Source organism: Chiloscyllium plagiosum, chromosome 6, assembly GCF_004010195.1.
Source record: "Chiloscyllium plagiosum isolate BGI_BamShark_2017 chromosome 6, ASM401019v2, whole genome shotgun sequence".
Lineage (NCBI taxonomy): Eukaryota > Metazoa > Chordata > Chondrichthyes > Orectolobiformes > Hemiscylliidae > Chiloscyllium > Chiloscyllium plagiosum.
The window spans coordinates 36,293,304-36,311,689 of NC_057715.1; the positions used below are offsets into that span (position 1 = coordinate 36,293,304).

The 18,386-nt window shown below is 40.3% G+C and overlaps 1 protein-coding gene across 3 annotated transcripts in view; it reads right to left on the reverse strand.

The window, feature by feature from the left end:
* slitrk6 (SLIT and NTRK-like family, member 6) overlaps positions 1-18,386 on the reverse strand; it is a 34,735-nt gene that overhangs the window by 11,838 nt on the left and 4,511 nt on the right. Inside the window, exon 1 of one of the 3 annotated variants that reach the window (XM_043691442.1) lies at positions 11,943-11,995. The exons of the other annotated variants lie outside the window; for them this stretch is intronic. Within the exon in view, the coding sequence (XP_043547377.1) occupies positions 11,943-11,953 (11 nt within the window). The 5' untranslated portion in view covers positions 11,954-11,995. Of the gene's footprint in view, positions 1-11,942; positions 11,996-18,386 lie in introns of those variants that run through there. 3 annotated transcript variants of the gene reach the window in all.

The window sequence follows — 18,386 nt, forward strand, 5'->3', positions numbered from 1 at the left end:
GCCTTCCTGACCTGTAGTCTTCTTCTTGACCTCTCCGCCTCCATCCTACTCCGACCTATCACCCTCACCTTGACCTCTTTCCACCTATCACATTTCCAACGCCCCTCCTCCAAGTCCCTCCTCCCTACCTTTTATCTTCTCCTGCTGAACACTCTCTGCTCATTCCTGAAGAAGGGCCTGTGCCCGAAACGTCGAATCTCCTGTTCCCTGGATGCTGCCTGACCTTCTGTGCTGTTCCAGCAATAAAGTTTCAACTTTGATCTCCAGCATCTGCAGACCTCACTTTCTCCTCGAAAACATTAAATTAGACAACATCAAATCCAAAATAGCCCAATCCTTAGTTGGCTTCTTAACATACTGTTTCAAATCTTCATGTTATACAAAGTCCAGGAATTCATCCTCTACAGCATTAGTACTGACTTTGTTAACCCAGGTGATATGTAAATTTAAGTCATCCTTTATAATTGTATTACTCATGCATCTCTGTTTTACTGATTTATGCCATAACCAAAAATTAGCTCTACCATCTATGGCTTAGAAATAACTCCCAACAATATGTCCTCAACTTGCCATTGCTTAGCTCTACCCAAGCTAATTCTTCATCTTAGTCCTTCAATCTAAGATACTCTTTTACAAATGTACTGATCTCATTTCTTATTCGGAGTGCTATCCCACATTGTTATCCTTGATGCCTATCCCTCCTAAAAAGGAGAACATCATTGGATATTTATTTCACAAATTTGATTCGCCTTAGCTGCATTTCTGCAATGTTAATGAAAACATACATTTACAATCAATTCATGCACTCAAATAATCATTGACATTTGCCATTATTTTCCCTAGACTCTATTTTGGCTCACTATCCCATTATTCCCTTTTACCACTTTTGCTTCCATTGAATCACAGCTCTCACTTAGATTCTATTCCCCTACTGTCTAGTTTAACCCCTCCCTAACAGCAAAGCAAATCTCCCCAAGAGAGTGTTATTTCTGATCTTTCTAAATTGCAGATTGTCCATCTTGCATATGTCCCATCTGCCCAAAACTGGTCCCTCTGCCCTGTAATCTGATGTCCTAACCACATAGGTTTTCTAGCCATATATTCAATTGCTCAGTTCTCCTGTTTCTATTCTAGCATGAGAGACTGGAAGTAAACATGGGATTACTACATTAGGTGTCTTGCTTTTCACTCTTGCTCCTAGCTTCCTGAAATCTACTTTCAGGACCTCGTCCTCCTTTCTACTCAAGTCACTGGTGCCAACATGGAACCTCTCCTTGTAGAATGTCCTACAGCTGCTCTGTGACATGGTTGGCCCTGGCATCAGGGAGGTAGTATATTATCCTGGAATCCGGTTGTATAAACTCCTGTCTAATCCCCTAATGAAAGGATCCCCTCCTAGGACCACTCTTCCACTCTTCTTCCTCTCCTTCTGTATAGCTGAGCCACTAGAGGTAACATTAACTTCATTCTAACTGCACGCCTTTGAAGGATCATCACTCTTACCCGTAATCACTGTGTAAAACCAATTTGTGAACAAGAATGTCTCTGGGACTTCTGCACTACTTATTTGGTTTTTCCTCACAAATTGCAGTGTGACTACTCCCTAAGGAAACTATCCATTTTGTCTTCAGTTATGTAGATGCACAACAGTGACACTAGCCATCACTCAAGTTGTGAAATCCAGAGCTCAAGTTTATGCAGGGAACCGCACTTCCTGCAGACATTTGCATTTTGGACATTTAGTGTATCCATGACTTCCCACATTCCACAAGCTGTATATTCCACTTGGCTAAGCTGCCTAGCCATGTCTTAATTGTACTGACAAGTTAATGTCATAGAATAATTTGCCAGTTATTCACCAACCTGGATGGTGAAGAAAGTAGATTAGAAAAAGGAAAAAGAATACCTCTTCCCTCTTCATCTAAATCATGAAACTCGATGATATACTATTACATAAATATATATGCAGTGATAATCGCAATAACTATTGAAGAACACCATTATCTCCTACCCTCCAGTCTGACCACTTTTAAGGGGCATATCTAGAACTAATGCTACCTATCATTAACATGATATGATGGATGCTCATGTGTTCTTCAGACTGATGATATCAGCAGAGCTAGAAATCAAATGTGTGAACTCTTAGATTTGTTTCTATAGTTTTATTCCTTCAAACAAATGCACACAGTTTGAGTTACCAGTCCTCTGTATGGATTAGCATAGATAAGCACAACAACCACAATTCACTGCTATCTTCTTTTAAACAAATATTTTATCCAAGCTGACACTGACCTTCTTGTTGCATGAGCTTCAATTTGTGATCAAGTCTTTTATTGACTTTGTCATACACTTTCTGAAAGACCATAGAGAAAATATCCAGTACATTCTCTTCATTAGCCATCTCTGTTACTTCATTGAGAAAGTCTTGAGATAAGTGAGGAGCATGAGAGAAATATGAAGTTATTTTATGTCACAACTAAACATTTGATTTATGAAAGATTCTTTGCTATTTTACTCCACATTGGAAGCTATGAAGCTTTATCACACACTTATGATCTGTAACAGATGCTACTTCAGCAGCTTTTTATTTTTTCTGCACAGTTTCAGGTGTTTGTCAGCTTTAATAGGATAAAAATGTGAACAGATGTCTTATGCAGTAGTATGATATACAGGATATACTGTATTGGTTGCTCTCTAGAGTATAACACATCATCACTATGCAGACATATGTGAGGAAAGCAATTGATCACAGCTCTTTTTCATCATTACCCACACTGCATTGCTGTTGTTAGATGAAACTATCTGAAGCAACAGTATATGAGATCCTCTCTACCTAATAGGCTATTGTACAGTGTACCATTTAAAGATTAAGCAGATCTTTCAATGAGGTTAACATAAAAGCAAAGTATTGTGGATGCTGGAAAATTTAAATAAAGAAGATGAAAGGTCTGGAAATGCTTAGCATTTCTTTCTACTACTTTAAAATCCTTCTTTAACCAAGTAATAGTGATTCAAAGCATTGCACCACAGATATAGCCAGGTCTGCTGAGCATTTCTAGCACTTTCTGATATATTCCTCTGAAGCATCATTTTTAACCACCACAGTTAGTTACAACATTCTGGTAATACCACTGTAACGCAAACAATCCTTTTTGTACTGTGAAAGTTAATTGTTTGTAATATAACATGAAGATCCAATGTGACACAAAGCAGAATCCTTTGATAAAATTTGCTGAAAGTGATTCTAAAAGACCCTGGAGACTGATCATGGTCCTAATAGCACTGTGGATGCCCCTGGACCCCAACAACTGCAATTGTTTAAGAAAGGAGCTCAACACCATCTTCTGAAGGGCATGCAAGCATGGACAATAAATGCTCATCCAGCCAGCAAAATCCTCAACCTATGAATAAATAAAAATGTGTTCACTCACTGTATTCTCATTACTGTGCTCTGTGAAGTATGTGAAGGGCTGTCCTTCTCAACCACTTTCCTTTTTTGAGATGTGTTATAGAGTCATAGTGTTGTAAAGCACAGGAACAGACCTTTCGGTCCACCCTGTCCATGTCGAACAGATATCCGAAGTTAATCTAGTCCCATTTGCCAGCTTTTGGCCAATATCCTTCCAAACCATTCCTATTCATATACCTATCCAGATGACTTTTAAATGTTGTAATTGTACCAGCCTCCACCACTTAGTTTGGCAGCTCATTCCACACGCCACCTTCTGTGTGAAAATGTTGTCCCTTAGGTGCTTTTTAAATCTTTACCCTCACACGATAAACATTTGCCTTCTAATTTTAGACTCCCCTATCCTGGGGTAAAGGCATTGAATGTTCACCCTATCCATGCCGCTCATGACTTTATAAACTTCTATAAGGTCACCCCTCAGCTTCCGGTGCTCCAGAGAAAATAGCCCCAGCCTATTCAGCTTCTCCCTATAACTGAAACCCTCCAACCCTGGCAATATCCTTGGAAATCTTTTCTGAACCCTCTCCTTGTTTCACAACATCTTTCCTACAGTAGGAAGACCCGAATTACACACAGGATTCCAAAAGTGGCCTAATCAATGTCCTGTGCAGCCACAATATGACCACTCAAACTCTTCTACTCAATGCAATGACCAATAAAGACAAGCATATCAAACACCTTCTTCATTGTCTTATCTACCTGTTACTCCACCTTCAAGGAATTATGAACTTGCACTCCAAGGTCTCTTTGTTCAGCAACACTCCCCAGGACAATACCATTAAGTGTATTAATCCTGCCCTGATTTGCCATAGGAAAATATAGGGCAAATTGAACTCCTCAGCCTATCTGATCAACATCCCATTTTACTCTGAGGTAACCTTCTTTGCTAACTACTACACCTCCAATTTTAGTGTCAACTGGACTGCAGATGCTGGAAAGTGAGAGTCAATAAAATATGGAGCTGGAAAAACCACAGCAGGTCAAGCAGCATCAGAACAGCAGGAGAGATAATGTTTTGGACAGAATCCTTAATCAGGACTGGGGAGGGGGAGGGGCTGAGAAATGGATAGGGGGACTGGGCTGGGGGAAAAGGTAGTGGGATGGCCATAGGTGGATGTAGGTAGGAGGTGAATGAGTTTGGTAAGTGGGAAGGGTGGAGGGGTAGGTGGGAAGGAAGATGGACGGGTTAGATCAGATCAAGGGGCAGGGTGGAGAGGGAGGGCTGGGCCTGGTATGAGGTGGGGGGTGGGGAGATCTGGAAGCTGTTGAATTCTATGTTGAGGCCATAAGATGAGGTGTTCTTCCTCCAGTTTACATGTGGCTTTATTTTGACAGTGGAGGAGGCTCACAATGGACATATCATTAGAGGAGAGGGAGAGGGAGTTGAAATGGCTGGCAACCAGGATGTGGGTTTGATTAGAGCATGAGGACCATAGATGTTCCCGAATTGATCCCCATCTTTGCACTTGATCTCTCCAATGTATTCGAGACCACGTGGTAACAAAGTATGCAATAAAATAGGTTAGTGGAAATGCAGGTAAATCTCTGCCAGACTTGGGAGTGATTCTTTGGTCCCTTCCCACCGACCAATCACCGTCCCACCTACCTTTCTTCCAGCCCAACACCCTCCCTCTATTTAATTCCCAGTCCCCTTCCCCCTCCCCAGTTCTGATGGAGAGTCCTGCCCAAAACTTCGGCTCTCCTGCTCTTCTGATGCTGCTTGACTTGCTGTGCTTTATCCAGCTCCTCATTTTATCAACTCTAACTTTCCAGCATCTGCATTCCTCACCATCTCCAAGTTGCTGCAAACCTTCCTGCGAAGCCTCTGCAAAGAATGCTCATCTTGAAGAGGGTTTCTTCCTCCTCCTGCTGCAAAGATCTCAGCGAGTGTCTCTCCCACTGCAACCCTCGGCCATCTCCACCACCTTGAAGCTCTTTGACCACATCCTGAAACAATCCCATTACTACAGCTATGTCTCCTTCCTCAGCACCTGCCTACACAGCTTCAGCCACCCATACAGCCACAGAGGATGACATCTTTTCTGCCGATCCTGCCGACCACATCGCCTTTGCAGACTGGACCCACCACGCTGCCCCCGCGACTGCCACTGACCATATCACTTCTGCCTTTGCTGACAACGTTAATTCCATCTTCACCAACAACACCATTTCTGCTAACGTCACTGCAGATCACATGACCACTTCCACACACTCCCTCTTCAGAAGCAATCTCCACCCTCATTCCCAAATCCAGCTCAACACTAGGCCCCAGCTCCAAGCCCTGCTAGGTATTTACCATTCTCCCACACTTCCCCCTCACTGAGGATGAACAGTCAGGCCTCAGCAAAGGAATCACGTTCATTCCACTGCGCCCACACATTAATGAATTTCATACATGTTGAGATGTTGAACTCTTTTTCTGCCGCTTCCACTTCTGTGCCTACTTCTTCAAACATGACTCAGACCTTCCCTCCGAAGACCCCTTCTCCATCCTTCTGAACACCGCATCCTGGCCTCCTACCTTTCCTTGACCTCTTCATCTCCAGCTGCTGTTGCAACATCAACTGCCTCAATCTCTCCACCCCTCTCACCTACTCCAACCTCCCACCCTCACAATGTGCAGCAATCAGCTCCCTCCCCAACCTTACCAATAAATCAGCTGACAAGGGAGGTGCAGCAGTAGTTTGGCGCACTGACCTCTACCTCACTGAAGCCAGACACCAACTCACTGACACCTCCTCTTACTGCCCCCTTGACCATGACCCCACCTCCTATCACCAAACCTATATCTCCAGGACCATCCACAACCTCATTGCCTAGGGAGATTACCTATCCACAGTCCCCAACCTTATAGTTCCCCAACACTGCACCATCTGTTTCTATCTCCTACCCAAAATCCAAAAACCTGACTCCCCACGTCGACCGATTGTCTCTGCCTGCTCCTGCCCCACTGAATTCATCTATTCTTATCTCGACTCTGTCTTGTCCCCTTTGGTGCACCTACATTCAGGATGCCACTCACACCCTCTACTTCCTCCATGACTTTCAGTTCCCTGGCCTAAAAGCCCTCCACTTCTTCCTCTTCTGCAGACTCAATCAGTCCCCCTCCACCAACACTCTCGTTCACTTGGCAGAACTGGTACTCACCCTTTACAAATTTTCCCTTGAACCCTCCCACTTCCACAAAGCAGAGGGGTGGCTATGGGCATTTGCATGGATCAGAGCTGTGCTAGCCTCTTTGTAGGATATGTGGAACAGTCCCTCTTTTGCAGCTACGCCAACTCCAGCCCCCACCTTTTCCTCTGCTATGTCGATGACTGCATCGTCACTGCCTTGTGCTCCCACAGCTTGAACAGTTCATCCACCTCACCCAGATCTTCCACCCTGCCCTCAAATTCACCTGGACCATTTCTGACACCTACCACCCCCTTTCCTGGACCTTTCCTTCTCCATTTCCGGCAACCGACTCAGCAGTGACATCTATTTCAAATCCACTGTCCCCCATAGTAACCTTGACCACACATTCTCCCACTCCACCACTGCAAAAATGTAATCACAATTCCTCCGTCTCTGCCGTATCTGCTCCCAGGATGAGCAATTCCACTCCAGGACATCCCAAATGTCCTCCAACTTCAACGACCGTAATTTTCCCTCCCCATTATCAATGAGGCCTTCAACTGCATCTCCCACCTCTGCCCTCAAACATCCAAGACACCCCACCCTCAAATACAACAGGGACAGAAACCGTACCTCACCTTACACTTTACTCATCTCCAAATCCAATGCACCATACTTCACCATTTTCACAACCTGCAGTCAGAACCCACCACCAAAAGGATATTTCCTTCCCCACCCCTATCTGCTTTCCATAGGGATCGTTTCCTCTGCAACTCATTAGGTCCACACTCCCCACCAACAGTTCCTCCACACCTTGCACCTTTCCCAGGAGGTGCAACACCTGCTGTAACACCTCTTCTCTTACTTCCATACATGGTCCCTAAGAATCATTCCAAGTCTGGCAGAGGTTCACCTGTATTCGCTCGAACCTGATTTACTGTATCCGTTGCTCTCAATGTGGTCTTCTATACATTGGAGAGACCAAACGCAAACTTGGGGATTGGTTCAGGGAACATCTATAGTCCACACTCGCCAAACAACCCCACCTCTCTGTTGCCAGCTATTTCAGCTCCTCCTCCACCACCACCACCACCAAAACAAGACCATAGGTAAATTAGAATAAGAACACCTCATCTTCTGCCACAGCAGCTTATAACCTTATGGCCTCAACATAGAATTCACCAGCTTCCAAATCTCCCCACCTTCCTACCTCATCCCAGGTCTAGCCCTCGCTCTCTGATCCACCCCCTTGACCTGATCTAACTTGTTCATCTTCCTTCCCACCTCCCTGCTTCACCCTTCCCACTGGCCAATCTCATTCACCTCCTATGCACATCCACCTATTGCCATCCTACATACCTTTCCCCCAGCCCCACTCGCCTCCCTCTACTTATTTCTCAGCCTCCAACCCCATTCCCAGTCCTAATGAAGGGACCTGCCCGAAACATCAACATGCCTGCTCTTCTGATATTGCTTGACCTGCTGTGCTTTATCCAGCTCCACATTTTACTAACCATACTTCCTATATTCACATCCAAATCATTTACATGAATGACAATTGACCCTTAGGTTAATCCATCACCAGCCATCTCTCTCTCTAGTAAGAGAGTAGCCATATAGTCTGGTAGGACTATGGTGACTTTACCTTTTATGTTGCACCAGGAGTTAAATCATGAATTACCAAATTAGAAAATCTGAAGATTCACCCCATAGTTATGATCTCTAGTATGTGTTGTTCAGCAATTTTTTATTCCTCCTTGCATTGTTTCCCCAATTTGCCAGCTATAATGGAATATAAATAAGAGATGCTTATATAAGATGTTGTTGTAATACGGAAGAGTATTATGATATAGGCATCTTTTGACAGAATCTGGAAGATGTGATCTGGTGACCTGTCACAACAATGTCTCCTTTTAATATCTGATTAACATTCATTAAAAAAAGAAATTTTAAATTATGTCTCTTATAGTTTTTAAATCAAGTGTTGTAACAATGATCCTAAAGTAGCTTTTGAACAAGTATATAGAAAAGATAAATAAAGAATCATAGTCTTCCTCAAATTCAAAGATTTACCTGAACTAAGCCCATGTGACAGAGAGGCCCTTAAAATGTATAAGACTTTGATGGTAGGAAAGATTGAGCAACTTAGCGGAAAGGTGAGCAAGGTTGTTCTCTGAAGAAGCAGCTTGGACTTGCTGGATTTTTTTTTGAGTATCTGATAAAAGTCTTAGGCTGGATTTTTCACCCTCTTGCCAGTGGCTTTGAAGATAAAGGAGGCACATAAAATCCATTGGCAGTTCTCCTGCCAGTTCCTGACCTGTTAAAAAGGTTCGGATGGAGGAGTTGTTGAACAGCCCATCCATTGTGCAGTCTATCATGAACCCAAAGTGGCTGAGTAAGTAGCTGGCCACTTAAGTTCCTTAACCTGTTTGGAGAAATATATTTGCATATGGTACCTTGTACACTGTAACTTGCTATACTTTAAATGATCTTTGATATAGTTATTATCTAGGCATGAAGGCAGGGGTTATAGAGTCATAGAGTCAGAGAGATGCACAGCACAGAAAGAGACCCTTTGGTACAACTTGTCCATGCCAACCAGATATCCCATCTCAATCTAGTCCCACCTGCCAGCACCTGGCCCATGTCCCTCCAAACCCTCCAAACCCTTCCTATTCATATACCCATCCAGATGCCTTTTAAATGTTGCATTTATATCTTTCCCTTTTCACCCTAAAACTATGCCCTCTAGTTCTGGACTCCCCCTCTCCAGGGAAAAGACTTTGTCTATTTATCCTATCCATGCTCTTTATGATTTTATAAACCTCTATAAGGTCATCCCTCAGCCTCCAATGCTCCAGGGAAAACAGGACTATTCAACCTCTCCCTATAGCACAAATCGTCCAACCCTGGAAACATCCTTGTAAATCTTTTCTGAACCCTGTCAAGTTTCACAACATCCTTCCGAGAGGAAGATCAGAATTGCACACAATATTCCAAAAGTGGCCTAACTGATGTCCTGTACAGCTGCAACATGACCTCCCAATTCCTGTACGCAATACTCTGCCCAATAAAGGAAAGCATACCAAATGCCTCCTTCACTGTCCTAATTACCTGTGATTCCACTTTCAAGGAGCTATGAACCTGCACTCCAAGATCTCTTTGTTCAGCAGCACTCTCTAGGACCTTACCATTAACCGTATAAGTCCTGCTAAGATTTGCTTTCCCAAAATGCAGCACCTCGCATTTATCTAAATTAAACTCTCATTGGCCCATCAGTAAAGCATGGAGCATGATGTCACAGTATGTTGCTTAAATTGTGTAAATTTTGATAATTATAAGAAAATCAATTATTGCAAGGAGCAGCAAAAAATAACTAGAACTATTATTCCCAACTTGACATTGCTGGGTGAGTCAGTACAGCTGTGAATTTTTCAGTCCTGTTCCTATAGGGAAGAAAGTTGATTCGAAACAGAATTGGAATATTTCCAGTTTTAATAGCAAAATTATGAGAGAGCCACAGAGCTAAACAGAAAATGTGAATGAGTAAGAGCTGCGATCCTGCTATCAGTACTGGGGGACAAGTACTATAAGCTCAGTTACAACCCAGACCTCACAGAGTTGCAGAATAGCCAGACTGGAGAAAATTTGAAGTCTGTGAAGATCCACTTTGAGCCTTCTACTAATGTTATTTATGAATGGTACATGTTTAACTCGAGCACGAGGAGAAGGAAAATTTTGATCAGTCTGCACTGTGACATCTAACTAAATCTTCACTGAAGTATGATCTCAATTGAAAAAAAAAATTAGAAATTCTAAAATGCTGATGTGTTTGCTGAGAGAAGAAAAGTTATGCTCAAGAAAACAACTGACGTGCAGAAGTTCTGAGGTTCCTGCAAGTCCTGACCTGAACATCGTCTCTAACAGCAGTAAGAACAGGGATATTACAACTGATGGAATCATGCAGTGTTGAAATGTATTCCCAGGGTGACTGTTATTGCACACCTACAAATTAGCATGAACACAGTTTAATGGCCTGGTGCCAGTTCTGAGGGATCAGTCAGGATGAGGAACAGCCAGCATCTGCATCTGCTTTGCCTAGTTGGCATGACCATAGGTCTAGTATTGCAGCACCTTTATACCATCTATTGTATATCCATTTGGCAAGTTATTTATATAAGTCAGTGAAATAGAAAGAATCCCACTCTACTGTCCTACTTCACACTTGGATTTTTGATCTCTGTATTCCTTTGGCCTAATTATTTGACGCCATTAATGCCTAATTACTGATGCCAACAATAACTGTCACCTTAGGGTTGGATTTGGGTAGGATCATTGCAGATTGTCTGTGGACACAAGAAAGTCATGATACTAATAATCACTTCCAGCTATTAATAACTTGCTTATAAAATTTTAATTTTTTAACTTCCCAATATTATGTAATCCTTTACATTTGCAGAGTTTTAACTGTTCACTTCATGTCCAAACTTGTTCAGCCCTTTCTGAGACTTTCTATAGCCTACTATCAAAAAGCTCCACTTTTATGAAATCCTTTGAATCTGTTGCAAATCTTTTTATACTTGATCATTAACTTTGCATTTTGAATCTGCCATTTATTGCTTTAGATGTACATCATTTTGATTACTACATATCAAATATCCTCTTGTTTTAAGGTAAATTTGAATTATTTCAAATAGTTCTTACTGGATACTGTCAGCAGTCTGCTAAAATGGCAGAAATTGACGTGTTCATGTGACAATACTGTAGTAGATTGCACAACTGCATAAAGTGTCTCAACGCTTAACAATTCTAGTCAAACCTCCCTTGAATTCCTGGGATGTGGCTACATGTTTAATTCTATCAGCATGAACTATTATTTTTTGGGCAGTGGCTACTTACACCAATAAAGAAAGAAAGAGTATTACACACATCCGTTAACAGTCAGTATAATATCACATAAAACACCATATTAGATTCAGCTATGTCATTCACTTCCCAGAGATCCCAAATATTCTTTCAATGATATGTAAAATCCAGATGTTAACTTACATCATCCCAGATTTATGCTTTTCTTATCCATCAAAGACCAGCTAGAATTTAGACTAATCTGTGGTATACCTGCTCTGAGGGTGTTACATGAAGCAAACAACCACAAAAAGGTAACATTCTTGGACAGCTTAATTTGTGTATATAAATGCTGCTAACATAATTTTGCATCAATTATAAGATTATCTGTTGGATTTATAAAACAAATAACTTTATTTGGAGAAGAAAACTGAAAGGAACAAAAAAGTCACTCCAGATTTCAAAAGGAAGCAATATCTTTTGGAGAATACAAAAGTTTTTTTTTACTCACTTATGAAACATGAATTTGCCACTCAATCATGTGGAATGACATATTCCTCAGTAGTAATTCTACTTCTACCTGTCAAAATAGAAGAACCCTGACATCAAAGATGCTATAACACCTTTATCACCCAGCAATGTATCATTCTTTCCCCAGACGATCAATAGTATATCATTCTTTGAATAATTAAAATAAACATAGATACAGCATGTTCATGAAGTGTATGAAAACGCAGATTGGAAAAAACCTGTGACATAATTTTTCATCATAAATTATTTTTGTTAACGTCTTAAGTTGTGTTCTGCTACTTTATGCTCAGTTTAAATTCCTAAATTCAGTGATACAGTGATAACTGTACTCAGGCTGTACATTTGTATTTATTAAAATAAAACATATTTATTTTAGAAATATTTATCTCAATGCAGCAATGGGCTATCACTCCACTATTATGCCACTCGTTAACAGACTGAACACATTTTCATGTGATAATAATTTTATTAGATGGAGGAATAGGGTCCAATTTTGAAAATGTTTTACTAACATAAACTATTGCATGAATACTTTGTCACACTGTTCTTTGATTCATTGTTTTAACAGGGCTGTTTGTCTGATGAAAATAAATGTGTGAAGCACTTGCATGCTAAAATTTCTAATAATTACTTTGAATGAGTCATTTTTTAAAAATTGGACTATTAAAAGCATTTCAAACCTCAGTTGATCTTATGAAGAGTTAAATTATGTATTTCTTTAGGGATGGATCAAAGCAGACCACTGCGTGTTGCATTACATTACATAACACCTTAATAGTCAAAATACTCCAAAATATTTTATGTTTTGAATTTGTTGTATGGGTAAACACAGTTCTCCACATAATTATTCACCCAAACAGCACAAGCTTTAAGGAAGCTTTACTTGAGCTCAGCGGTGAAATATGTTTGCATCATATAAAGTTATAAAGCAAGACGTTGTGGATCACACTCCTCAGCTGTGTTGTTAACTAGTCTTAATTAGGATCATACAAACAAAGAACTTTTCTTGCACAGATAACAGCCCGTTGTCCACCATGTCCACACTGGCCAAGAAATGAAATGGCCAATGTAATGTTACTTTCTAGTATGAGGAGGCACTAACCTAGTGGTATTATCACTGGACTATTAATTCAGAGAGGAGAAAGTGAGGACTGCAGATGCTGGAGATCAGAGCTGAAAAATGTGTTGCTGGAAAAGCGCAGCAGGTCAGGCAGCATCCAAGGAGTAAGAGAATCGATGTTTAGGGCATAAGCCCTTCTTCAGGAATGAGGAAGATGTGACAAGCAGGCTAAGATAAAAGGTAGGGAGGAGGGACTTTGGGGAGGGACGTTGGGAATGCGATAGGTGGAAGGAGGTTAAGGTGAGGGTGGAACCCTCGGACTCAGCACCGCCTTCTTGACCTGCAATCTTCTTCCCCCCCTCTCCGACCTATCACCCTCACCTTAACCTCCTTCCACCTATCACATTCCCAACACCCCTCCCCCAAGTCCCTCCTCCCTACCTTTTATCTTAGCCTGCTTGGCAACCTTCCTCATTCCTGAAGAAGGGCTTATGCCTGGAACGTCAATTCTCCTGCTCCTTGGATGCTGCCTGACCTGCTGCGCTTTTCCAGCAACACATTTTTCAGTATTAATCCAGAGACCCAGGTAATACCTATGTGATCTGGGTTTGAATCTTGCCATGATAGGAATTTGAATTCAATTCTTAAAAAAAATCTGAAATTGGAGTTCAATGATAACTGTGCATTGTCAATTGTCAAAAAAAAAACATCTTGTTCACTAATGTCCTTTAGAGAAGGTAACTGCCATTCTTACCAAGTCTGAACTATATATGACTGCAGATCCACACAATATTGTTGACTCTAAACATTCATTTGGACAATTAGGGAAGGGCAATAAATACTGGCCTAGCCAGCAATGCACACACAAATGACCCAAATATATTTAGCTACTGAGTTCAAAGATTGACCCATAAACTATTAGTTAAAGAATCCGAATATATTTTTAGTGAGTTGCAGGTTTCTCTTTCTACTAGTCTTTCAGATAGTAAGTTTCAGACCTCTACTGCCTTCCAGGTGAAAAATGTTCCATCATTTTCCCCCAACCTTTCTACTTTAATCTTATGCCACTTCGTCACTAACCTCTCTGCTAAGTAGGCTCTTTCCATCCACTCAATACAGGTCCCTCATAGCTTGAACTTTGAATTAAATTTCACCTCAGTCTATTGTGTTCTGAGGAAAATGATCCATGTGTTTTCAACAACAGATGAATAAGTTGAAAGAATAGATAGACAGATTTTTAGTTACCAATGTTTTGAAGAAAGTGGCCAATAAAGTAGATTTGAGGCTGGTATAAGATCAACTGTAATCGTATTAAAAGGCGGAACAGGCTCAAGTGGCTGAATCTCCTACTCCTGGACTGAGGTTCTTATTCAAGCTTTCTTCTTTGCTGGTTTTCAAGTCCTGGCATCATCTCACAAACCTTCTTTGTACTCTAACTAGTGCATCCTTTCTGTGATAAAGTGATCAGATCTGCATGCAGTTATTAAGTTGTGCCCTAATTGCTGATTTATCCAGTTCCAGCAGAATTTTCCTGCTCATGTATTCTATACATCAGCGAATAGAGGAATGGACTTCAGGCGCCCTCTTCATGAGGTCATAAAGAGGCCTTAATTTTTGTTCTTGAACTCTTATCTGAGGCTCCTTGCTATAAAATGTACATAACTGGATATCAAGTGAGGATAGAATTAGCCTCAGTCATACTTACACACACTGTTGCTAGCATCTTGAGTGCAGAATCTGCCAGCTGTTATGCAAAGTTGGCTAATCTTTGTTAAACCACATGCTGGTTCTGAACAGAGCCCAAGTGCAGTTACAAAAGAGATTTTCTGGCAATGATAATGTTTGATGTTAGCAGAATTACAGGATGTCCAAACTTAAAAAATTTCATTCAGTGTTCTCAAAATTCACATGAAGCTCAGTGAAATATCGGAGCAACTTTTAAAATTTAATTTTGCACCAGCCAAGTTAAATCAGCCTTCCTTTTGAAAGGACAAATATCTCTTCGATTAATGCACTTGGATTTTATTTAGCCCATTCTTTCATTGAATGTAGGTATCAGTGGAAAAGCCAAGATTTGTTGCCTATGCCTAACTCTGGCAATGTGCCATCACTTGGATCTGTTTGTGCAAGTAAACCTACATCGCTCTTCAGGGACACCCAGGATTTTGGATCCAGCATTAGTAAAGGATTCATGATATAGTTCCAACTTAGGATGGCATGTGACTCAGAGGGGAGTTTGGGGATAATGGTGTTCTTGTGAATCTGCTGCTCTAGTCCATCAAACTGCAAGAGGCAATAGGTTTAGAAGGCCCTGTCAACGAAGCTTGGATGAGATGTTGTATCATACCCTGTAAATATACTATATCCTGCTGCCACCATGGACTGCTACAGGAGGGAGTGAATGCTTGTTGATGGAAAGTATGCTGACCAAGCAGACTGCTTTGTCTTAGATGATATTGGGCTTCTTGAGTGTTGTTGTAGTTGCTCATCCAGATTACTGAAGAATATTCCATTATATTCCTGACTGGAGCCTGTAGATGGTGGGCAGTTGGTTGGGAGTCAGGATGTTAGTTATTCACTGCAGGATTCCTAGCCTCTGACCTTCTCTTGTAAACACTATATTCATATGTCTAGTCCAATTCAGTTTCTGGTCAATGGTAGTTCCACTGAATATTAAAGAGAGACAGATGGTCAGGTTATTTCTTTTTTTTGTTAGAGATAATCACTAACTGGCATTATTTTAGCACAAATGCTACTTGTCACTTGTCAACCCAAGCCCCGGATGACATCCAGCTGTCAGCTTAGATGACACACAGCAACCGAGAACAAACTAGACTGCACTTCTTTCAGAAATTGAATACACCCATGCACAGTTGCAGTTAGTACTTCACATAATGGGATAACACACCAGTGCCTGGTTGTGTAGTCTCACTTGACAGGAGCATGAGTCAGAGAATTGGATGTCATTCAGTTTAATGGATGAGAAACTGTGAGTTGTGTGGACTAAATCCAAATCTGAAGATAGGTTTTCAACTTGCAGCAGGACATTAAAATGAAGATTTTGTTCCTTTACTTAAAGAAATCAATTTTGATTTCTGTTCATCTCATAAAGATTCACACATTCATTCAGCTAGTATAATTGTACCAGAAACCAAGACTCTGAAAAGTTAAATTCTCTTCTGAACAGTGCATTGTATAGGAAATGATCTTGCATTCCACAGTTGAGGTAATATACTTCCTAATGCTTTTGTGATTTTTAAAAACAAATTGCCTCCTCAAACATTGTCCTTAATGATACGCTAAAATTGAAAGTTATCTTTCTCAATCCTCCTAGATTAATTTTATTGCATTCATGCATCATATTGTTGCATGAATATGAGCAATATTTTCAGTTAGTAGTAATACATTTCAAAACTTTGCATGTTTTTGCTCTGGTTTCTATTACTCTCAGCCAGAAACTCTTAACACTAAAGTTGGCATTAATATCTAAATCAGTTTTATTAATATGAAGTGGCTCAAGTCTGAACACGACCTCCACAGGAGATCATTCGACACTTGAATCTATTAGTGAGACTTCCCTCTCTTTTTCCTGATTAAGAGTGGCAATTTTTAAAAACAACTTGGCATCGAATTCCATATTTATTTTTCTAACCTTTGTTCTCTACTTTATATTAAATCTATAAATTTCATGTATGATTCTGTGTCTCTGTGCATCTACTTTTAACTCTTTGCCTTTTGGTATTCTTGACACTAGGATTGTTTTCTTGCTCCAATTCTTCCAAATAATGCAGCTTTTCAAAAAAAAAATCTGACTATTATTTATCTTCCCATATGCTTGTACCTTTTTCCATTCTTAGTATTGCAGTAGATGTTGAATATTTTACCAAAACAATGAGTGGCAAGAGATCATTTGATCTATTTTTGATTCAATTAGAAGGAAACTGCTCGCAGAGGTAATATATAAATAGGAATATTTTGAAGTTAATCAGCATATACAGCAATAGGGGGGCAAAGTCACTATGCTCTGAAATAAATGAGATCAGGTATGGAGAATGTTGCAATAATGAGTAATGATGAATGCAGGATGCTTTAAATATATAGGTCTGCAGCGAACAATGCCTGACATCCATAGGGAGCACAAGCCAAAGAAATTATGATAAGGATTCAGCTCACTAAGAGCAGATGTAGGACAAATAGGCTGGTACATGTTGTCACAATTCCATGCTATCTGCTATCTTTATGCAAAATTACATGTGCCATATCTGAGAAAGACAACAGAAGTAGCACTCTAGTGCTTGATAGTGGAGAGGTCAAACCACAAGATAATTACTAATGATGCTAAGCTCTAATAGCTGGCATTATATCTACTACCAGTGCAGTAAGGCATGCATTGTGCCTTTTTCATGCCAGCCTCTGAAATTACTATTTTAATAATTTTATGATGAATCATGTAACTGTGTAGGCGACCAGTACAACGCAAAGGAAAATTACAGCTTAACCATATCGGTGGCACATTCTTGTATCAGTTCATGAAGGTTAGGTATTTGAAAATCTCAAAGCAGATCACATATTCAACATAAGGGGAATTTTCACATTGAACAAAAAGACCTTGTTTGGTCACTTGACCACCTGGCATGGAAATAATAGCCAGGTGAAATAAAATATTCTTGAAATCATTTTCAACAAAATGCATTTTCTTACTCATGATTAATGAATGTCAAAGTTCAGCAATAGGCATTGGTGTTATTCTGAAATATGATGCTGTGAATTTGGTCTATGACTTGTATGCAGATGCATCTATTCTAGAATGTGATAATAAGCGTAACCTTAGTTTGGACTTGCATGTTTCATATCAGTATCTCTGGAACATGACAAAGAATTAGTAGGCAAAAGTTATTTGCCTACTGTGTATCACAGTAGGCAACTGATAATGAAAAACTGAACATCTAAAGGACTTCAGTTCCTGGAAGCTTTTTTTGAATGTTAAGAGTGGACAGGAGTGTTCACTTAAACAGTTCAGTTATTTGTGTTGAAATTGAACTAAATGTTATTAGCATACAATGGTGTTAATGGGTTGAGACATTTATGTTTACAATAAGTATGATTAAGGCATCATAAAAATACTAATTTAAATAAATGCTTTTCAGCAAACTTGAATCTCATCCAAATTGCTAATATATTTATAAGCTAAATATCACACAGAAAAATGTCACCTACTTTAATGAATTAATTTTTAAAGTGCCTAACCAATCCTTAAGTTAAACTGAAACCTATTTTCATAGCCTCTAGAAATTGTTTCTGAGCTCCTATCCAGAATGTCAAATGGGAGACTGGATCACAAGTCTTATGCCATTGCACTTTGGT